Source organism: Ambystoma mexicanum, chromosome 14, assembly GCF_040938575.1.
Source record: "Ambystoma mexicanum isolate Mex_15411 chromosome 14, UKY_AmexF1_1, whole genome shotgun sequence".
Taxonomy (NCBI): Eukaryota; Metazoa; Chordata; class Amphibia; order Caudata; family Ambystomatidae; genus Ambystoma; species Ambystoma mexicanum.
The window spans coordinates 287,744,824-287,768,272 of NC_090940.1; the positions used below are offsets into that span (position 1 = coordinate 287,744,824).

General features: G+C 49.1%; 1 protein-coding gene across 2 annotated transcripts in view; it reads right to left on the bottom strand.

Moving 5' to 3' along the window:
* NEMF (nuclear export mediator factor) overlaps positions 1-23,449 on the bottom strand; it is a 1,733,781-nt gene that overhangs the window by 294,144 nt on the left and 1,416,188 nt on the right. For both annotated transcript variants that reach the window (XM_069637407.1, XM_069637408.1), the window contains one exon: positions 8,239-8,271. In XM_069637407.1, coding sequence (XP_069493508.1) covers positions 8,239-8,271 — 33 coding nt within the window. The remainder of the gene's footprint in view (positions 1-8,238; positions 8,272-23,449) is intronic.

Genomic DNA, 23,449 nt, shown 5'->3' on the forward strand with positions numbered 1-23,449 from the left:
GGTTCAAAGTGCTCAAAAGTCTCGAAATCAGTTCAGAAAGAGCTGGACCAAAAGAAAGGGACCAGTTAGATGGTCAAGACGCCAGCCCAGTCCAGAAGGTTAAGGGATTATTATTACCTTGTAGCAATCTTTAGAAAGGGAGGCCTGGCGGACACAGTACCTTAAAGTGGTGAGAATACTCCAGCAGGGCAGTTGTTCCTGGCAGCGGATGCAAGTCGGTGCTTCGTCCGGGGGAAGAGAGGATCTCGTCAGGGAGGAAGACAGGAGTCTGTTGCACTGCCAGGGAAGAAACCAGCCGCGGAGTTCTCAGTTAAAAGGAGCGGCCCTTTTATTCGTGGTCCAGTGGCAAGTGGCTATCCGGTTGCCCGGGGTGCTTGGCACGGACAATTCGACCACAAGACATCCTGGGATGCGAGGAAAAGAAGGTAAACTGGTTGTGCCCACCAGTCAGGGGAAGAAGACTCTCCAGACGGGAGATCTTCTCTGTCGTCGGGAAGTGGTGAGTCGGTTCCGCAGGGCTCCACCGGTGGTGTCGTCGTAGCAGGTCGGCTCAGCTTCTCCCTCGTCGGAGTCTCAGGTCCTCTGGCGACTTCTAAAGTTCCAGTCCCAAAAACCCTGCTTTTATGCAGCACACCCCCATTCACTCAGCCTAGCTGTCAATCAAACATGCTAAGTGGTGAGCCGGCTTGCTCACCACTTGGGCCAATCACACCAGAGTGCAACTTGAGTTACCAAGGTAACTCAGCCCAGGGTGCCTAAACCCCCTCCCACACCCCCTGTGGTACCCTGACAGAGTAGCACCACTTTTGGAGGCTTCTGTGGAGAAGCCCGCCAAAAAAGTGGAACAAAGGGCTCGACTTGGGTTGGAGTCACAGAAGTGAACACAAATGCCATTTTAGAATCGAGTTCTGGCAAAAAAATACCAACCTGCGAATTAATATTAAATAAATAAACCTGCGGTATGTTCGAGCCTATGAGAATTAAATAATTAAAGTTGGTAGCCTCGAACAATGGGAAAATCCCATAGAGATATATTCGCGGTCAAATATAAAAAGTGGTATCCACTACCACCAGCCAAAACTCGATCAGGGGGGACGGAGACGTGCCCCCTCGACTAACAGACCCCGGGGCAATCGAATCGCCCCAACCAGTACGTCCACAATATGATGGTTTGTACTGGTTTCTGTTCATAATTTGGGACTAGTAAAGCCAATGGTGACTTTACATGCCCTGGGAGACAGTAGTCAGTCCCAGGGTATGGAGTCTATGGTGGGGTGTCACTATGACACCTCTGTGTCACTGCACTGAGGGTGCTGTGTAACACACATAGTAAAAACACATGAGACCCTATGGAGTAAAGGACCCCATAGCCCATAAAACACATTAGCAGTCAAAGGAACACAACAAATCATGTCCAAGAGTGGGAGAAAAAGAGTCTCACTCTTGGCAGGAGAAAAAAACAAACTCCAGAAATCCAGCAAAGCTGCTGGGGAACTCCCTAGGTTAGTAAATTCAGCCTAAACAGAGAATTCTCCCTAACATGAGCCAAATATGTCTTGGTGTGTAGTGGATTACTGGTGAGTTGATGTGTTAAAAAATTATAATAAAATTTGATTTAATAAATATATATATAAACTGTTCCTCTACTTTGGTTAAGAATAGGTAAATGGACACAATGCCTTTGTTTAAACCAGATTCTTTTTAAGCTAATGTTTGAAGGCTAATTTTGGCATTTTGTATTAAGCAGAACAATGTCATTTTTATCAATTTGTGACAACATAAATATATGACAAAAGTATTTTAAAAAGACTAAAGGATTCCAAGATGGCTGCCAAAACCAGATAGACGTGTCGGCAGCAGCTCCTGAGCCCGCATCTAACTGACAGCAGTTCCACCATTCCCCGGAACACTTGGGTGCAGAGACGAGTGGAAAGGAGAGCAGCCCCCCCCGCCTCCCTTGGGTGGCGAAGATTTCGGGAGCACCGTGGAAAAGGTGGGGGAGACAGCAGGCTCCCGCAACGGTGGACAAGGAGAGAGGACGTAGTCGGCCCTGGAGAGTGACCAAAGCCAAGCAACTGGATTGGAGTCCAGAGGAGCATGGTGCACATCACAGTGGGATCGGAGGAAGAGCTGGTCCGCTGCCAGCAGGGACACCGGGCCAGACGGCAGAAGAGGTTCCCGGCTGGCCCCATCAAGGTCTCTGGTGAGGAGGAGGCAGCCTAGGATCAGGGCAGCGTCTGGAGGCAAATAGATCCGGCAAAGGGCAGCAGAGCTGGGGCCTGACCTGGCAACAGAGGTACGAACCAGACGTTCCATCTCCACACCCCAAGGGTCCCATAGGGGAGGGGTGAACGAGATGGCTTAGGTGTCGCGCACCCGCACAGAAAGCTGCGCAGACAGGACTCGACGACAGCTGGCACCGCAGGGGGCCTGCATTGGAGGAAGGAGTCAACTGCAGAAGTCATCTGAATTTGTTGCCGGCCCACACCGGCCCGCGCCGGTGCTACATTACATGGACTGGGAGCCCCCCGGACAAAGGGAAATAAGTGAACGGCACTGCTCTGCAGGATGCAACATGGTGCTATAAATCACACGGAGGAGGTGACTGAGAGCAATCAGAGATCTCCTGGGAGCGAGATCAACTCAGGGGGACCCCATAGGCTGATCTGAAGTGAAGCTGCTGGCAGAAAGGCAGGAAGAGGGGCCCCGAATGGCACAATAGACTCAGGTTGTAAAGGCAACCCACTGGCACAGCGAGAGGGAAAAGCTGACAGCCCTAGGTCCCACAGAAGGAGGCAGCAGGTCCAAACCCAGGGAGAGACCCACCAACAGCTATCAGGAAAACCCCAAAGAGGGCCACCAAGTGTGGGGAGGTGCGGAAGTCCTCCCGCTAATAACAACAGCAAAGGGAGCTCAGGACAAGAACGACAGGGAAAGATGTCGTCCAAATCAAAAGTCAGGGTCCCTAAGCAGACTCCAACAGTGGGGGACACCACAGGAACTCTCCCCACCCTGTGGGCACCAACAAAAACAAGGGACCCAGGCAGGAGCACGTAGGCGCCATTGGACTGCAGGGACCACTCGGAAGTAGAACAGACAGCCCATATGTCCAGGCAGGACTTCCACAATGACATGATGTCACTCCAGACAACCCCCACTAAAGCATTCCACGAAGAGTTCCAGTTAATGCGCACAAACCTCAAAACAGCCTTGGTTGCAACAAGACCAGAGGTAGGCCAACTGGGGGAGAGGACGGATATCCTCAAAAGGGGCCTCCAGGAGCTGGATATAGATACCACAGCGAATAGTGAGGCGATTGAAAGACTAAGTATCGCAACCCAAAACATAGAACTGCAAATGGAGGACATGGAGAACAGGTCATGAAGGATCAACATAAGGGTTAAACAGCTGCCGGAATCAGTAGAGGGGTGGTACATAAGATCTTTGCAAACTTGATAGATGGAGCAGAAACAGTAACAATAGTGTTGGACCGGATTCACAGGGCGGGCAGGCTAATGCGGTCTCCCAACGCAAGGCCGCTGGATGTCTTGGCATTCACTAGATATGGTGAAAAAGGAGCAGCCATGCAAGCGGCGAGGGAGCAGGAACCAGAACTGTACAATGGCCACCAGATTTCCCTAAACCAAGACTTGGCAGCATACACCCTCCTGAAGAGGATACAAATGGACCTTCCCTTTTGGACTAATGTTTGAATGGGAGGGGGCACAAAGGCGCCTCTTGTTCCCACAGGAGGGGGCTGACACTCTACATCTGGATAGGGGCCAAGAAGGGCAGGGAGAGAGATCCCCCCCCAACCAGAGAATCATCCAAGGCCCAGGCCATGGGAATGGGCAACAGCAAGGGAGAGGCGCAGAAGGAGGGTGACACTTCGAGACCTGCGCCCGAAACAAGGAGAGGAGAGCAAAGGTTTGTGGGGGGAGGGAGACGTAGTGGATGGATAACAGAGGGCATAACACGCCTGCAAGAAGCATCAATGCGAGAGGGTGGTGGACATAATTCACGTGAATTTGGGCAGAGGAGCACAGGAGGACAATTCATCTTGTAGCCAATAAGGGTGGGTAAGCCCGGGGAGGATGTTGGGAGGTGGAGTCTAATGGCGGGAGGCAGGGGGAACATCCCAAGGTTGGTGGACGAGATGGAGGGAGGGAGTGGGGAGAGGCGACAAGCGGGGGGTAGAGGGAGTTATAGGAAATGGGGAAGGATCCTGGGGTAAGGTGGGGCGAAGGAGGTCTGCGGTTCAGAAATGGGGAGAACGGGATAAGGGGATACCAAAAATCGGAAAGGGTTGGGAGAAATACGGATTACCACAGAGGAGAGGAGGCAGGGGAAAGCACGGTTCACGGAGGGTCACTCACTTTCAAATGGTCTACACATAATGTGAGAGGGTGGAATACCCCCCTCAAGAGGAAGAAATAGGAAAAAAGTATGGGACGTCTGGGCCGGATGTTCTGGCAATCCAGGAGACGCATCTCCTGAAAAAGGATCAGACCAGATATTTCACGCATCGGGACCAACATAGTGAGGGGGAGTTGCCTTGGCTATTAAGAATAGTTTAGAGTTTAGGGTATCTGGGACTAAGGAGGAAGATATATTATAATAGTGGGGGACCACAAAGGCACCACATATACACTGGCTTCAGTATATGCCCCGACAGGAAGCCTTCTTGAGGAAATTCCTAAATGTGTTGAAAGAATTTGCAAAGGGACAAATTATCCTAATGGGTGACTTCAACCTGGCATGGCGAAGGAACCAGGACAAATCCGGGAGAGGAGGCATAAGCGGGGGAGCGGTAGCATCGGCCGCTCTACAGGAATGGTTTGAGAGTCCGGGGCTATGAGATGTATGGAGGGAGTTGAAGGGGGGGGAGCTACACGTTCTTGTCAAGTGTTTATGAAACACAGTCGCAAATCGACTATATTTGGGTATCAGCTGGATTGATGGGGCAGCAGTTGATTTAGAGGTGGGACCCCTGGGAATAGCCGACCACAAGGTGGTAGCAATGACAATGCATCTACGAGGCCGCTCACCAAGGGTGTGGAAGTCGAGGGTCCCAGGGGAACTGATGCGTGACCCAGTCATAAGGGAGGATCTGGAGGGGACGATGAAGGCCTTTTTTGAGCATAATAAAAGATTTGACATGGGGGAAAGCATCCGATGGGATGTATTCAAGGCTACAATAAGGGAGGAATTTATAGCAGCAAAAGCGCAGAGGGAGATACAACTGAAAAGCCTTGAGGTTCAGCTCGAGGGGTAGGTTAAGGAAGCAAGGAGACGTGTAAGGGAGGCCACCTTCCAAGAAGGCACTAAGGGCCTATAGACGCGCTACTGGCAAGGCTATTGAGGGGGGCAGCGGGTAGCAAAGTGATCAAGGCAGTAAGGGATGATTTGGGGACCCCGGCCCTCACGCATGGAAGAAACTCAGGAATATTTCGACAATTACTATACCTCACTATTTACGTCGCAAGACCCCCCCAGAGTCAACAACAATCAGAATTTCTTGAGAGAATACAGCTTCCTAGGACAGAAGAGGGCATACATGCGTCACTAGGTCAGGAAATTACTGAGGAGGAGGTGACAACTGTTATATCGAGTCTCCCCCCAAACAAGGCACCTGGAACAGATGGTTTTATGGCAAACTTTTATAAAACATTCTCTGCAGTCCTGGTCCCACATCTGACGAATCAATAGAATAGCTTCAAGGAGAATGGGTGCATCTCGCCCACTATGGAGGAAGCCAAAATAACCCTAAACCCCAAGGCCCAACAAAGACCCCACTAAATGCTCCTCATATAAACCGATAGCACTTATGAATGTGGATGCTAAAGTCTATACCAAAATTCTGGCCAAAAAGCAGGGCTCATTCACCACAACCAGTCGGGTTTTGTGCTGGGCAGGAAGACGGCAGATAACATCAGGCGGGTGACCCACTTGATAGATAAAGCCCAAAAAACAGCTATCCTGTCAGTTCTTCTCGCCTTAGATGCAGAGAAGGCATTCAGCTGAGTGGAGTGGTCCTTCCTGTTTAGAGTGATGGAGAAAATGGGCCTAGGTGGAAATTTCTTAAAAAGGGTCCAAGCTAACTACAAAACCCTGGTAGCTCGTCTTTCGATTAATGGTTCCGTGTCTCACCCCATTAAACTAAGTAGAGGGACGGAAAACAGGGCTGCCCTCTCTCCCCCTACTATATGCAATTTATTTGGAACGACTATTGCAAGTCGTATGGGAGGCTGGGGAGGTATAAGGTGTACCCTTCAGGGGTCAGCAGCATAAAGTAGCAGCCTTCGCGATCGACATGCTACTGATGCTCACGAAACCGAGATAATCTCTAGAGGCGTGTAGGGGGATATTGAGAGCTTTTAGGGAGGTGTCAAGGCTCGGAATTAACTTCGACAAATCGGAAGTGCTTAATCTCACAGTAGGGGGTAGGGAGGTGGCATAATTGAAGGCATTCCTTACCTTTCATTTGGAACCCAGTGGGGATTAAATACTTAGGGTGCAGATTACGCCATTGCTCTCCGGCTGGTTTGGAGATAATTACCCACCCATGCTGGCAGCTATAAAAAGTAACTTCCAGAAGTGGAGGCATCTCCGGGTTTCCTGGACGGGTAGGATGGCAGCAGTGAAGATGGTCACACCCCCCCCCCCCCACCCCCTGACTACTTTACTTATTTTAGGCAATCCCACTGGCCGTACCATCTTGCTTTTTCAAAGAACTTCATATGGGAGGGGGAAGAGGTTTAGGGTCAATCGGCAGCTATTGACGTCGCCTAGGAAAGAAGGAGGCATGACATGCCCAAGTTTCCAGCAGTATTATGACGCTGCACAATTGCGGATCATCCGAGACTGGTTCACAGAATTACTGGGGAAACAATGGGTGGCAATGGATCGGGCAGTGGTCCAACACAACCTAAGGGAAAGTCCTCCGATTACCGCAACAACACAGACTAAAGCATTTGTACCTGAGCGCTATAACTAAGCTGGTAGCTGACACATGGGATAAGCTAGTAGGGAAATATGGGATTATGTCCTTCCCCTCCCCCTTTGCTCCAATCTTCAATAACATGGACTTCACGCTGGGAAAGCAAAGAGGGGCCTTTGGTCAATGGCGCGAAGGGGGATGTAAGGTGATTCGAGACATGTAACGAGGTTCAACCATCAAATTGTTCATAGAATGCAAGCAGGGTTTTGGGGTGGTCGAAAGGGAGCAGATTTGTTATTTTCAAATACAGCACCGGCTGATGAGAACGCAGCGGCCACCCGACAACTAACCCTATTTTTAAAATTCTTGACAACACTTGACGGGACCTGGGGCCTGGTACCCAATTTATATAAGATACTGGATGAGGCCACTCCTCGAGCATCATGGACATGCATGGCGCATTGGGAAAGGATAATCGGGAGGGAAATGAGTAGGGAGTAATGGGAAAGATTGTGGAGATTGATTCCAAAAGTGGCCAAGGCATCTCAATTGCAGGAAGCCTGGTATAAGATACTGTATGGTTGGCACTTTACCCCAGCCTGCCTTCATAAGATCTACCCCGAAACGCCTCGGGAATGTTGGAGAGGATGTGGGGGATAGACAGTGTCCCATATATGGTGTAAATGTCCCAAATTTGAACCGTTTTGGAAGGAGGTGCACTGGGACAGGTTTTTGGGGAGGAAGGTGAAAGCTCCCAGGACCTGATTCTACTAGTGCTGGGTGGGAGGGCAGAGGAGGGAGAATATAGGGGGCGGACTAAGGCACGGATAGTACTAACCCTGGCAGCAATGACCCTCATTGCCCAAAGATGGAAAGGAGCAGTGGTTCCCACCACACAGGACTGGCTCTGCAAAGTATGGGAGCTGGTGGCCTTCGAATGGGCTACCTACGCTATGAACAATAACTTGCCCAGATTCGCAAGAGACTTGGGGGGATGGAGGGGGAGGGGTGAAGTCCTAACTTTTTTGAGAGATGATTGCTGGCCCCAGCGCCTGAGACTTTTGGACTTAAGCTGAACGAAACCACATGAAAGGACCTCACACGCTTGAAGAGGCACAAATGATCGAAGAGGGGAGGGGAAAGATGAGTTTTGGTGGGGGGAGGGGGACAGTGGGTGGGGGAGTTGGATGGGGAAAGTAGAATATATTGTAAAACCAATAAAAATAAATTTTAAAAAAAGAATAAAGACTCAAGCAGACACAATCATTTATCACAAGCATTATTAAGAATAAACATACCTCAGTTCCTTGTTGTTCTTGTTCCTGTTCCTCCTGTTCAAGCAGAGAAAATAAGATGACTGTAAATGCTACAATTACTTAATTTTGTATGCAACATCTTCAATCATTTTTTATCATTTTTAAAAGAGTATGTAACTTAGGGTACAACTAAATTAATGTATTAGCTTGAATGTATACTACTCGTGGGTTGGGCTAAAAAATAAACAAAACATAAAAATAACATGCAGGTCCAGGTTTTTGTGCTATCTGACAATTATTGAATAAAGTTAGAAATAAATCTTACCAGCCGACTAACTGTACCCGAAGTCTGTAAAGATTCAACGCCTCATATACAAGGTGATTGCAACTACCACACGACTCCCCAGATTATGTTCCCAATCCAGAAAAATATAATGCTCAGAACAGATGAGCTTCAGAGGGACCAGTGTTGACACATCACTTCCGCTAGAAACATGTAGCCATTCCTGGTAGAGTAGGATTCCAAATGTTGGAGGGTGTCTGAGTGCTGATGACTAGGGTACAATGTTTGTTTAGGTTTAAGTAATGTCTAGTCAACATTGCTAGTCTACATCTTGGTTGTAGGCCCATGTTCCATTTACGGGATTGATAGATTACTGTGCAATACATTTCCTCGCAGAAGAATTCTGCCGCAATTTCAGCAACGAATTCTGGCACATATATATGTGGGGGGGGGGGGGTTGGGGAATAAATAATGTAAGGGGGTTAAGTGGGAGGACTGCAAGATTAACATGACAAGAAAAATCTGATGAATTCTCCTACGAGGAAATGTATTTGACCAAATCAACCTAAACCCCATTTACAGAGTCCTTCCCCACCCAATGTACAAAGAGGACCCAGGGTGACAACACCTGAACAAAACTACACCACAGGCATTTGAAAAGGATTAAAGCAAAAAAAAAAAAAAAATGTGTCAAAATTCAAGTTCTTGGAGATATACAAGTGCCCTTTTAAATTAAGTGTAGTTTCATTTGGTGTTGAACATACGAAACAGCCCGTTACCAACAGTCTGTTACCAACTGGCAGGACTACAGGCACAAAATGAACACAAATGGCATGAGAAACAAAATTGGTGGGGTTAAATGTGTCATGATGAGTTTTTGTGAAATTTCCAGCAGAAATACTGCTAGTGGTAATTACTGTTGCCACATGTAGCACTCTGAAGGGTCAGCGTGTATTATGTATTTCCCACTGCTGGGGTGCTAAAGTCATATCGGTTTTGACATATTTATGTACAAAATGAACTTCCGTTCCTGGTGGAAGAATGTTAATGCACATGGGGCAGCATCGGATCACACAGCTGTTGTCCCATGGAATGCCAAGTCAGAAGCATCTGTAATGACCCTTCTGCACATTATGGATCTCCATGCTGAGCGAGAGTGATCATCCGGCAGAGATGCTGTAAGGGTGCAGAAGTATGAGTGTTAGGGAGAATTCTCTCTTTAGGCTGAATTTCCTAACCTAGTGAGTCCCCCAGTAGCTTTGCTGGATTTCTGGAGTTTGGTTTTTTCTTCTGCCAAGAGTGAGACTCTTTTTCTCCCACTCTTGGACATGATTTATGGTGTTCCTTTGACTGTTAATGTGTTTTATGGGCTATGGGGTCCCTTACTCCATAGGGTCTCATGTGTTTTTACTATGTGTGTTACACAGCACCCTCCGTGCAGTGACACAGGGGTGTCATAGTGACACCCCACCATAGACTCCATACCCTGGGACTGACTACTGTCTCCCAGGGCATGTAAAGTCACCATTGGCTTTACTAGTCCCAAATTATGAACAGAAACCGGTACAAACCATCATATTGTGGACGTACTGGTCGGGGCAATTCGATTGCCCCGGGGTCTGTTAGTCGAGGGGGCACGTCTCCGTCCCCCCTGATCAAGTTTTGGCTGGTGGCAGTGGATACTACTTTTTATATTCGACCGCGAATATATCCCTATGGGATTTTCCCATTGTTCGAGGCTACCAACTTTAATTATTTAATTCTCATAGCCTCGAACATACCGCCGATTTATTTATTTAATATTAATTCACCAGTTTGTATTTTTTGCCAGGACTCGATTCTAAAATGGCGTTTGTGTTCTCTTCTGTGACTCCGACCCAAGTCGAGCCCTTTGTTCCACTTTTCGCGTGCTTCTCCACAGAAGCCTCCAAAAGTGGTGCCACTCTGTCTGGGTACCACAGGGGGTGTGGGAGGGGGTTTAGGCACCCTGGACTGAGTTACCTTGGTAACTCAAGTCGCACTCTTGTGTGATTGGCCCAAGTGGTGAGCCGGCCGGCTCACCACTTGCCATGTTTGATTGACAGCTAGGCTGAGCGAATGGGGGTGTGCTGCATAAAAGCAGGGCTTTGGGGACTGGAACTTCAGAAGTCGCCACAGGACCTGAGAATCCGATGAGGGAGAAGCGACTTACCACGACGACACCACTGGTGGAGCCCTGCGGAACCAACTCACCACTTCCCGACGATGCTCCCGGCTGGAGAGGCTTCTTCCCCTGACTGGTGGGCACAACCAGTTGACCTTTTCCTCGCATCCCAGGCCGTCTTGTGGTGGAATTGCCCGTGCCAAGCACCCCGGCAACCGGATAGACACTTACCACTGGACCGCGAATAAAAGGACCGCTCCTTTTACCTGAGAACTCCGCGGCTGGTTTCTTCCCTGGCAGTGCAACGGATTCCTGTCTTCCTCCCCGACGAGATCCTCTCTTCCCCCGGATGAAGCACTGACTTGCATCTGCTGCCAGTAACAACTGCCCCCGCTGGAGTATTCTCACCACTTTAAGGTACTGTGTCCGCCAGGCCTCCCTTTCTAAAGATTGCTACAAGGTAATAATAACCCCTTAACCTTCTGGACTGGGCTGGCCGCCTTGACCTTCTAACTGGTCCCTTTCTTTTGGTCCAACTCTTTTTGAACCTTTACAAGACTCTTGTGCACTTCAATCATGTGACCTTGGACACATTTCGTTCTGATCCTCTTAAAGTGGATCTGGCCTACTGAACTCTAACTTCACGGTTTTACTTGCCTTCCTCTCTTCTTTTGATCTTATGAAAGTGTTGAGATCTGTTTCATATTATACTCTGCTTTTCTCTCCCTTTTTAAACTAATTATTAGAGTGCCATCTGCGTTAAGCGCTCACCGCTGTCTGAAAATAAGTGGGGCTTTACTTAAGACTTGTCTAATATTCTTCTAAGGGAGTGTGTATCTTTTAGTGACCGTGTTTTTGATTTGCTTACTATTAGTGCCTGTGTGTTTTTCTAGATGTGTTTTTAAATAAATAATTATATCTCTTTTACACCAAGCTCTGGTCAGTGTTTCCTTGTCCTACTGTGTTCTTTTGAGCTATTGTGAATACTCTGTATACTGCCCAACTCTTCTTGAGGGAAGTCTGACTGCTCAGCCACAGCTACCAAGTGAATCTGTGTGGTACAGACTGCTACCAAGTGGGTTTACTGCCAAACACCCTGTAGTCATACATCTTTTGCAGTGGTCCCAGAGGGAACTGCACAGGTTTCTGCCTAACAACGAGTCAGAAACAGTGGTGGCATGCTTGTTGGCAAAGACTTTTATTATAAATGTAAATAAAAGGAAAAACCTATATTGCCCTATTTCTATGAGGGGTTGCCCTACCTCAACAAAATAACTAATTACTCTGTCAGGATGTTGTGTAAAGTATAATGTCCACCGTCCTGTATCCAAACCTATTTCCGTCCCTTACAATAAACTAATGAAAACCTGGGCTTCTTCTTGATCCAGGAGGAGGCTTCTCTAGTTCTGGATACAGAACATTAAAGTTCAGTTTGTGGTGTGAAAACGCAAGTTCTTTTTTAAACACAGTTCCCAAGTATCAATGGGCGGCCGAAGGGGAGGCTCTTCCCTTTGTACTTGTCATCAATTACCAAACTTAGTGTTATGTCTGGTTCACTATCCTGCCAAACTTCATTGTAGAGCACAAAACATATTTTCCTTGTATCAGGGGGAAAAGTTGCTTCCCCTTGTTTCTTCCTCCAACTTAAAACTGTAGCGCAAAGTCTGGTGCACTATCCTGCCAGAATTGATCATAGAACTCAGAATTCCAGAAAATCTCTTCCTGCGATGGGTCCTCGACCATTTGTTTCATTTCTTGCACTTCCCTTCCAAACGGGCCCCTGTTACGCTCACCTGGTTCCCACAGGGGCGTCGATCGGACCCGGACAGCTGCGGTATCCACCAACGTGATGCGTAGTGAAGAGATGACAGTCTGGACTGGCCCGCCTAATCTTGTCTGCTGGACTCGTAGATGTATTCTCCTTATGTTTTAAAATGATGAGCTCTCCATCCTGCATGGCATGTAGGGGCGCGTAGATACCAGTTACTTCACTGGGTTGAAGGTACTGGAGGAGTTCCGGAGGAATATTGACTCCAGTGTCTATAAAGTTCAAAGAGTTCAATATGTCCGATGTTCACTCTTGTTCCATTCCCTCGTTAGGTTGCAGCTGGGTCCAAAAGAATTTTTCCTGGAGGCAGCTGATGGCTTTCAGTTAAGAGTCTTTATTACCAAACACTGTCCGGTAAAAGTTGCATGAGTTTAACTTGCTGTTTTCTCTCCCTTTATAGGTGCGGCATAGGAAGATGCGGCAAATTAAAGAATAATACCTCTGGTGGTAAAGCAGGTAAGCCTATGGTGGCAAAGAGATTGTCCTTGTTGGTTTTCTCGACTCACCTTGTTATTCCTTTTGTTTTCCCCTCAAGTGCTGGGTTTCGACGAAGAAAATGATGGAGGCAGCGCCGAGTCGAAAGATGTGGTGGACTGGTGAGTATAACGCGGCGCTGTTGCTGGCGAAGCGACGCGTGCTGAAATAATGTCCTTTCCAGGATCGGAGATGTGCTGGGTCCGGAATCAGGTAAGGAATCAAATAATGTCTGTGATCTAACCTCTTCTCCTTTCTTTGCCTTTTGTCTAGGAGCTCTGGATTCGAGGCGGGCGTGGCAGAACACTGGATGCGGACTTGCAGACACGGTGAGCGTCACGCTGCTGGATGCAGAATAACGCAAAGCATGGGCTGCTGTTTGGGCGTGGTTTAAATAGCCTGCAAAGTAGTCCCAGGTAAGAAGTTCCCCAGAACCACACTCGAGTGAAAAATAGTCCCTGTAATAAAATAGTCCCATCCAGGCCTCACACGTTGGCTTGGACTCATTTGCAGCATGGTCTGCATAAGGTAAGTAAAGTCTCTGAGCCTGGCTCCTATGGCGCCAGGACTGATTTCTATTATGAGCCTGGCGCCTAAAGCGCCAGGACTGAATCCAAACAGCCCCCAGCCGGGGCTGTTGGGGTTTTAATGAGTATCTGGATGCCTGCTCCCGGGGCTGATGGACTTGATCCGGATGCCCGGGGTAGGCATCATGACAGCCCCAGTTTCCTCTTGGCTGTCTCGGGATCTCCACGATTTGTCCTGCAACTCCTTTATGTTCTGTGTGGTTCCCAGACCCCTTTATATTCTCTCAGGCTCTCCTGAATTATTCAAGGCATCAGCCCCCTGGTTATGTGTTTCTTCACTCTTGTATGGGTCCTTGCCCTTGATGCTTTGCTTTTGTGGGCCTCGCCCAACTTCGTATGGGTCCCAGACCCTGGTGTGTTGCTTTTGCGGGTTCTCTATCCCAGCTTCATTCAATGTCCAAATGAATATACATGGTGTACTCTCCTGCCAGGTACTGTTCCACACAAGATAGTTTATCAAGTTTGTTTCAAATGCTACTTCTTTCGGGTCTCTGACCCGTTGGCTTTGCCTTTGTGGTTCGCTTGGGTCCCAGACCCGTTGGTATTGGCCTTCATAGACACTTGGTTTAACTCTCAAGCCAAGTGTCTACTTATGCGGCATATGTCTGTGTCATTATATTTCTCTTCGGGTTGTAAGGAACTCATGGTGGCAACAGTAAAGACAGACACTAGTGATCACAGTTCAAGGGTGTTAAACTGTATCTGCAGGTTGGAAAAAACGCCTAATCTAAACTTAAATCTAAGATGGGAACAAGCTACTGTAACGCTCACCGGGTCTCTGAGGAGGCGTTGGGGCACAATTGCAGCCCTCCCGGGGGTGAGGTCGCTCGGGTCTGACTTCGCCCTCTGCGCTTATGTGGTGACTGGTGGTAATAGGTGAGACTGCTCGGGACTGCTCCTGCGTGGAGAATAGGGGGCGTGAGTATGTCAGCTTGTGCACCTGATCCTCTTCCAGACCCCTTCTCCCAAACCGTGGTACCCATGGGATGTGCTGTCCCTGGAAAGCTCACCTGTTGATTAGTTTTGGCGACCACTCCGTCCTGCTGCTTCTGGCAGGGGCGCTTATATTATCTGGACCGAGTTCCTTCACTGGTCCCTTGCACGTGATAGTCCAGTCCTGCTGCGACTAAGCCACTATACTTCAGTTTAGTGTTCCTGTTTGCCTTTGTCTTTCCTCGTCTGTTTTTGTTGTAATGTATAGTTTGTTGTCTTGTATTGCTGTCCGTTCCACTTTTGACGTTTGCTCTTTTGCTTTCTTCCCTTGCAGGTGATGTTGCTGGCCCGGCAGAAGCTGCGGAGCTCGAGGCGGCAGCCGCAGGGAATGAGGAACAAAGCTGTAGCGGTACAGTAGCTGGTAAGTTGTTAACTAGGGGGCGCGCAGGGTTCAAATGCGGCGCGGACCTAGGATGGATGTTCTAACCTTGTCTTTCTTCTTCTTCACAGGGTGAGTTCGTGGATGTGGAGTGCGGTGCTGCGGCGTCAGGGATCAAGATCACTGGATGTCAGGAGATGAGTCTGCAGATGAAGCGATGAAACACTGGTTTCCTGGAGGTGAGTATGCAGGAGAACGCCTGGTTTCAAAGGGAAGTAAACTGGTCCAAGCAGCGGTGAGCGTCACGTTGCATGCATATGCACAGTAACGCGAAGCACCGGCCTTAAGGATGGAGCAGCTTATGTAGCTGAGTTTCTGAAGTCACGCCCACCAGGTTCAGCCTGCCACACCCAATGAGTCAGCACATGAAGACCAGGCCTAGGGAGCCACACCCGATGAGTCATCACATGAGGATGTTCTCTGGAATAAAGGCTTTCAGCTCCTGGAAAGTTCTTGTAAAATAAAAGCACTCCTGCACTGAAATAAAGTAAAAGCACTTCTGCACTGAAATAAAGTGTTCCTGCTCACATCTCTATATGTTCCTGGTGCCAAAGGCACCAGGACTGAGCCCAGCAAGGGCCCCTGCGTTTATGGGTGCCAAAGGGACATACATGAGTCAAGTGACCCATTGCCCCCATCACTAGATGGTGTGGGTTTTGTGTTCTGGGGCCTGTGACCATGACAGCTACGAACATCAAATGGAAAATAAGGCAGTCCTAGTAGCGTCTTATCAAATAAAAGCACCTATACTAAAAAGAAACTATTGCCAGTCCTTACAACTAAATACAAAAAGTCTGGGGGATAAGAGGTTCACAAGAAATAAAGAAGTCTTCACAAATGCTAATTTAGGATGTGGTAGTACGGGGTCTCCCTTCTCCACGTTTTGAGCATGTGACAAGGGGGGACTCCTGAGCACAGCACACGCTCGAGCTTTCCTCAGCACGAGACAACATTTCTGCTCTCAGATATCAGGATCGTCAGTGGTTAAGTCTCCTTTCTATGAAAAAAAGGCTCTTGCCTCCGAGAACCTGGTGTGTTTTAAACAATAAACAAAAGTTCCTTTCAGCTTGTAATAAACAAAAGTTCCTTTCAACTTATACGTTGGGTGAATACTTTTCACCCCTGGATCCTCCTTCTTCCGGGTTTAGATCCACAAACAGTTCCTATCGATATCAGGACCTTCAGTGGTACTGAGGGCCTGATAGGTTCAAAATAACAAACCAAAGTTTTTTTCGGATTGCATTTGGGGTGATGATTCTTCACCCCTAGGTCCCCCGCTTCTGGGCCGAGACCCCTCTTGAATATCAGCCTCCTTCCATCAGGTTCACTCTGGCTTGTGCTCAAAAGATTTCTCTGTTTCATTCATGCGTCAGTGGGGTGATGGTTCTTCACCCTTGGATCTCCCTCTTCTGGGATCAGACCCTTCTCAAATGTTTGCCTCTCTTTGTGGTGTTACTTCTTCACTAAAACACTTTCACCTGTTATGGTATCATATGGCATTAATAACGCACCTATACACAAGTGTTTCAAGGCGTAACAAGACAAGGGCGGGGAAACAGAGGGAGGACAGAGACAACGATCTTATTAGGTCTGGTGACATTGAGATTGCGCAAGTACAGGAGAGAAGGGCTGGGAAATGTGACGGGGGGAGGGGAGGAGGGCAAGTGCCAGACATGGGATCAAAACAACAAGTAGGGCGGCCAATGGGTGGCAAGTTCAAGTGTTAAAAGTGCACCCAGCAGGTGTGTAATAAGTGCAGGTAGGGGGACTATAGGGTTCCAGATACAGACCACAAGTGCAGCAGTTGCCAGGGACACTGTAGGTGTGCAACTGGGTGGGCAGGGACCTGGGCCAGAGTTCAGAGGGTGTGCAGGGGTCCAGTGCAGCATCAGACAGGAGATCAGCAGGGGAGAGGAAAAGAGAAGGCAGAAGCAAAGAGAAAGGTCTTGAGATGCTTTCCGGAACAAGAGATGGCTCTGCTCAAGTTTCAGAGAGGCAGGGAGGCTGTTCCAGAGGGAGGCGCCAGCCGAATAAAGAGATCTGCCCTCAACTCGTTGCTTGGAGAAGCGACTGACCCTCAAGGAGTTGGAGGAGGAAGTAACTTTGAAGAGAGTTGGAGGTATTTCGGTCCCAGTCCCGACAAGGCCTTGTGGACAATGCAGAGGCTCTTGAACTTGATCCTTGCAGCCACTGGGATCCAATGGAGAGATTTCAGGGCTGGAGAGATACGATCCCTGGGCCTGAGGCCAAGGACAAGTCTTGCAGTCCTGTTCTGGATGAGTTGTAGAGGGAGGCAGATTTAGAAAGAGGCTTTTGCAGTAGTCCAGCCAAGAGAGAACCAGAGCTCTGGAGACAGTAAGCTTCTGGGGTAAGGTGAGGAAAGGAAGAATATCTCTGAGGTGTTGCAGCTGGTAGTTTGACTTCTTAGAGACGTCAGAGATGTGAGGAGAGAAGGAGAGTGAGGAGTCGAAAATGACCCCGAGGTTAGCCTCACAGGTGGGAGCAGGAAGAGGGCCAAGAGTGGCCGGCCATAGAGTGACAGGAAAGGAAGGTGCATGTGTGCCGATGAGGAGGATCTCTGTATTACTGGCATTAAGGCAGAGATCATTGGCGGCACATCACTCCTGGATTGCAGACAGACAATCCAGGGTATGATAGGGAGAAGAGGTGGCAGAGGGGAGCCAGAAAGCGAGCCGAGTGTCATCCACATGGTACTGAAAGTTGGAGCAGAGCGCAGCAATGCAGTGGGCAAGAGGTGCCAAGTACTGGTTCAACAGCCAGGGAGAAAGGTTAAACCTCTGGGGAACACCACAGGTAGAGAGTGAGATAGAGGGGAGGAAGGACCCAATTTAGACCTGGGAGGGTCCGTCACAGAGGAAAGAGGTCAGCCTGATCAGTGATACCCAGGTTATCACAGAGCCGGCTGAGTAGGATGGCATGGTTGACCGTGCCCAAAGAAGAAGAGAGATCGAGTAAGATGAGGACAGGGGGGTGATTAGCATCAGGGTTAGAGAGCAGGTCCTCACGGATGGTCAGGAGAGCAGTTTACGTGCTCTTGGCAGCTCTGAAGCCAGACTGATGGTTGTGGAGACAACCAACTGATTCAGTGTGAAGATTAAGCTGGGAGATGGCCAGCTTTTCCAGGAGTTTGCCCAGGAAAGAAGTAATGGAGATCGGGCGATAGTTAGCCGGACAGGAGGGGTCGGCTGAGGGTTTCTTGAGAAGAGGATGCACAAGAGTGCTTCAAGGGGGAAAGGGAAGGTTCCAGTAGTGAAGGAGTGATTGCAGATGTCGGCCAAGGCTGGAGCTAGAGTGTCAATGTGGTCCTTGATAGTTTTGGAAGAACCTGTTTTGCAGAGATTTTCATAGATCAGACTTGTCTAGAAACCTCATCAGGGGTGAACAGAGGAAAGGCAGAGAAGGGAGGAGGAGGAGGAGAGTATAGGGAGAAAAAGGAGAAGACGTGAGGGATATTAAATGAGAAGCCAGGGCCGTGCAGAGGGCCTGGGAGTGGACAGGAGAGGTGGAGACTGCAGCAGGATTGGCCAGCTCCTTGCAGATTTTAAAGAGTTCGGCTGACGTGTTATGTGCCGCAGAGATCGCAGGCTTGGATGTGAGCTCTCTTCTTAGTGAGGACAGAGTTGGTATTGCCTTTGGAGCAGGCGGCAGGCCAGTTTGTCAGAGGATGCACAAGATGCCAGCCATTTCCTCTCAGCCACCCTACACTTGCGTTTAAGGGTGACTAGGTCTGAGTCATAGCAGGAGTTGCACTTGGCTTTGGGCTTCAAGCGGATCCTCATGACAGGGGCAAGTACATCAAGAGTGTCAGAGATAGAAGAGTGGAGCTTGGAAAGGACTATGTCAGGATGTGAGTCAGCCAGAGGTGCAAGAGGGGGAGAGAAAGTGTCGGCGAAAGCTTCAAATGACTCACGCTTCATGGGTCGAATGATCGAGAAGGTGGGTGGCAGTGTGGAGGTTGGCTCGGCCTGAGGGGTAAAGAGAGAGAGATGAAAGGAGAAAGTGGTCACTTCAGGAGAGAGGAGCGGTCAGAGGGTTAGACAGGGGGAGGCCTGAGGAGATCAGAACATCTAGAGTGTGCCCTGCAGAGTGAGTCAGGACAGAGGAAAGAATAGAGAGAAAGAGAGAGTCGCTGTCAGGGTCGGGATTCACTTGGGTAGCCCCAGTCACAATGACAACTAGGGCCTCCTTTCACATGGAGACATTTCCCCCAAGAGCGCAGCATGCAGAGGATAAGGATCTGCAGGCTAGGGGCTCAGGTGAAAAGGCAGAAGCAAACAGTAGAGCTAAAAAGGGAACAAACAGATACAACAGGTCAGTGTCCTCTCTTACCCTAAATTGATACAAACCACACCACCCTCAGACCATACCCCGCTGCTACCTGCTATGATGCAACTGCAGGTGGCGAACCTGCATACAGGACTCCAGTGAAAGTAGTTTTAAGGATTCAGGACATCCAGAAATGGTCCGGCAAGGACTTTCTTAATCAGGAAACCTGATCCAGGTGCCACTAGAGCGCAATCTAGAGGCAGAAATAATCCAAGGGACCCAAGATACAGGAAGTCCAAAGAACAAATGTTCCCACAGTTTAAATCCAGGAGAAAGTACGAGTTCAGTTACAGGAACCAAGGGTGCAATCCGGAGAAGAAGAGAAAATCAAAATCCTCAGAGATAGCAGCAGAAGAATCCAGCGACAATGTCAGAATGGTTGCCAGTTATAGGGACAGATGGGAAAACAGTTCAGTGGAACAAAAGCTAAGGGCCAGGGGGAGCCGGGTATCCAGACGGGGAAATAGGCATAAGAAAATGGAGTAGGGCACAGGCAGTACTCAGTGTCAACTAAACAGATGCAGAGGTCGGGGGAGCCAGGAGGTCAATCCAAGGGTACAGGTGCCAGAAGCCGTTAGGGAGAAGGTACAAGAAAACTCCAGGTAACAGGAGCCAAGAGGTCGGAAAACAGAAAGCAGGACCGAATGAAACAGGACAACAGAAGCAACTTTGCCGGGCGATCGCAACGGTTAAGGAGTGCCACCCGACATTCCTGGTTTGTTTATGTACCATCCCTTTCGGGTAGCACGGAAGACACGGACACGTGACGCATCAAGTGGGCGACAAGTGCCAAGGCTGCTGGGTATTCCAGTCCGAAGCGGATGCCAAAGTGCCAGTTGGCCCAAACGCCACGTCAAATGCCATGGAGCCTGGCGCTTGGCACTCCAGGCGCGGAAAGCCCTCGGGAGCAGGTGGCATGCAACAGCACCCACTCAACCCCGCAAAGTCCCCCGCCTCCAGGAAGCCCGCTTATGGCTGATACGGAAAGTGAGCAAAAGTTGAGGAGCATGTATGTGTGCAGCAGGTTCCCACATTCGATCTACAGGCCCATACCCCTTCCAATCGATCAAGTAGTACCAGACACCTCTTGAGACACAGGTGTCCAGAATAGCCTGCATCTCATATTCTTCTTCTCCACATACCTTAACAGGGCAAGGCTTGGAAGAAAGTCTAGTGCCAACCACATAAAGCCTCAATGTGGAGACATGAAAAACAGGATGAACATGCCATTTCAAAGGGATCTTGAGACGAACGGCCACTGGATTGATACGTTTGCTAACCAAGTACAGACCGACATACCGTGGGAGTAATGTACGTTTCCCTGGGATATGCAGGTGTTTTGTGGACAACCAGACCCTATCCCAGGCTGATAATCAGGAGCCGGAGAACTGTGTTTATCGGCCTGTCGCTTAGTATGCTCTTGGGCAGTTTGTAATGTTGCACCACGGCTGTGCGAATGGAGGTAAGTGAATGGACAACCGTGTTGGTGGCCGGGACGTTCACTGGACTGGTTGAGAGTCAGAATTTGTGGATGCTGACCGTACAAGGCATAAAAGGGAGAACACCCCACTGAGGAATGTCAAGAGTTGTTATACGCAAACTCGGCTGCCCCTAACACCCGAGAGCCAGTCTGACTGATATTGAAAACAAAGACACCGTGGATACTGTTCCATAGTGGCATTCGCTCTTACAGTCTTCTCTTAGTCCATAGTCCCCTTACCTCCATACTGCATGGGCGTCCCTCGCTAGGGACGGGAGACAGAACTTTTTTCACCAGAAAAAAACATCTTCCCTCTTTAAATTTAGAGGCGCAGCCCTGGGAGCATGTGCTCCCCTGACTCCGCCCACCGGCGCCACACCTCAGTCCCCATTGACGCGTCGACAATATTTAACATTGGCGAATGACACCAGTATTGTGAGGGGAGAAGATGGTGGGATGTATGGGGGAAAGGGGACTATGGACTAAGAGTAGGTTAGTCACTGCGGTGAGTAACTATTAACCACTCTTACGTCCCGTCCCCCTTTTCTCCATACTGCATGGGCGATTACAACTGAATGTAGCCCTAGGGTGGAGAGGAGACCCTCCTTAAGAGAACAGATTCCTTAGAATTGTCTTTCCAAAGGCCGCGTCTGACTTAGAGCCGGCGTCAAAACAGTAACAGTAATGCTTACAGAAAGCCAAAGTGGTGGCCCTGGTGGCCGCCCTGCTGATGACCTGACACAGGACATGCCATTGGAATGCTCTGGCCTTGGCTCTGACCGCATGGACGTGCATATTAGCTGGAAGTGTCTTGTACTGCCCCTCATAGGCCTCCTTAATGGCCGAAACCATCCACCGTGTTATAGAGGGCTTGGATGCCTGATACTTGGGCCTTGACTGCCCCTGAAGGTGACGAACAGTGCATCTGACTTGCGGAGGCCCCTGGTCCTGTCCAGATTGAATTTCAGAGCGCGTCTGACATTCAGACAGTGCAAAACCCTCTGAGCCTCATCCTAAGGGTCGGCAAAAAACTTAGGTAAAACTATTTCCTCGTTTAGATGGAACGAGGAGGGCACCTTAGGCAGGAACGCAGGGTGTATCCTCAGGACCAGTTTACCCTTGTGAAAAGTAGTATAGGGCTCTGAGGCCACCAGAGCCTGAATCTCGCTGACTCTACGAGCAGAGGTGAGGCCCACTAACAGAGCTATTTTAATGGTGACTAGCCTGATGTTCGCGGATGCCATTGGCACGAATGGCTTGTGCGCCAAGGCGCCCAACACTACATTGAGGTCCCACACAGGGTGTGGTTTTTTGATGGGCGGGTAGAGTCTGGAGAGGCCAATCAAATGTCTCTTGACTATCAGGTGGAAGAGGCGACGACCTCCGAATTTCTGTAGGCCCCTATGGCTGCCAAATATGTGCAGCATGTGTCCACCTGCACGCCTGAGTGAGTCAGGTGAGCCGAGAAGGAGAACAAGTCATCCAACATGCAGGTAAGGGGGTCGATCTCCTTAGAGTCTGCCCAGTGAGAGAACCTAGTCCATTTACTCCTGTACAGGCTCCTGGTAGCCTTGCTCCTGGCACCCTGAATGATTTCTAGGTTAGCCTTTGATAGGCTGAGGTGCTTCAGCGTAACCTGCTCAGGAACCACGCTGTGATATCTAATTTCTGTGATGCGGGGTGGACGACCCTGCCCCCTGTTGTGCCAGCAGATGAGCTGGACCCATTGGAAGGTGAATGGGTGGCCTGTCCGAGAGGCTGAGAAGGTCAAAGAACAACGGGCTCGCCAGCCACCACCGAGCTATCAGAATGATGCTGAGGTGACAAGATTCCTTTATCTTGCAGATCACCCTGTGGACCAGGGAAGTGGACGGGAAGGCATATGCTGTCATGCCGCTCCACTGAATCTGAAAAGCGTCGCCAAGGGAGCCTGGGCCCAGTCCCTGCCAAGATGCGAACTGCTGGCACTTCTTGTTTTCTGAGGAGGCAAAGAGATCCACTTAGGGTTGCCCCCTGTTAGGCAGAAACCTGTGCAGTTCCCTAAGGGATCACTGTAAAAAGTTTAAGACTACAGGTGTTAGCAGTAAACCCAATTGGTAGCAGTCTGTACCACCCAGATTTACCTGGTAGCTGTGGCTGAGCAGTCAGACTTCCCTCAAGAAGAGTTAGGCAGTATATAGAGTATACACAATAGGGCCAAAAATACAGTAGTACAAGCAAACACTGACCAGAGCTTTGGTATAAAAGTATATAATTATTTATTTAAAAACACACTTGTAAAAATACACTGTCACTAACTAATATGTCAAGCAAGTTCAAACACAGTCACTAGAAATATATACACCTCCCTAATTAATTATTTGACAAGTCTAGGTTAATACACCACTTATTTAGCAAACCAGAGGTGAGCGCGTAACCATAGATGGCATTCCAATAATTATTTAAAAAGGGAGCGAAAAGGCAGAAATAGGAAAAACACACAATAACACTTTTAAAGAACCACAGCAAGTCAAGAAAGGCAGGGTCTAATGTAGAGCAAAAAGTTCATAGGCCAGGCCCACTCTTGAGAGAGCAAGGCAGAATGTGCCCAAGATCACACAGTGGAAATGCACTAAAAGTCTTTGCAGGAAAGTCAAAAAGAGGTTGGATCAAGTTAGAAAGGTAATGTTAACAGGTCCAAGGTCACCCAAGGATAGAGAGTCAAGGATTTACGGGACACCTTGGACGGTCTGTTGCAAG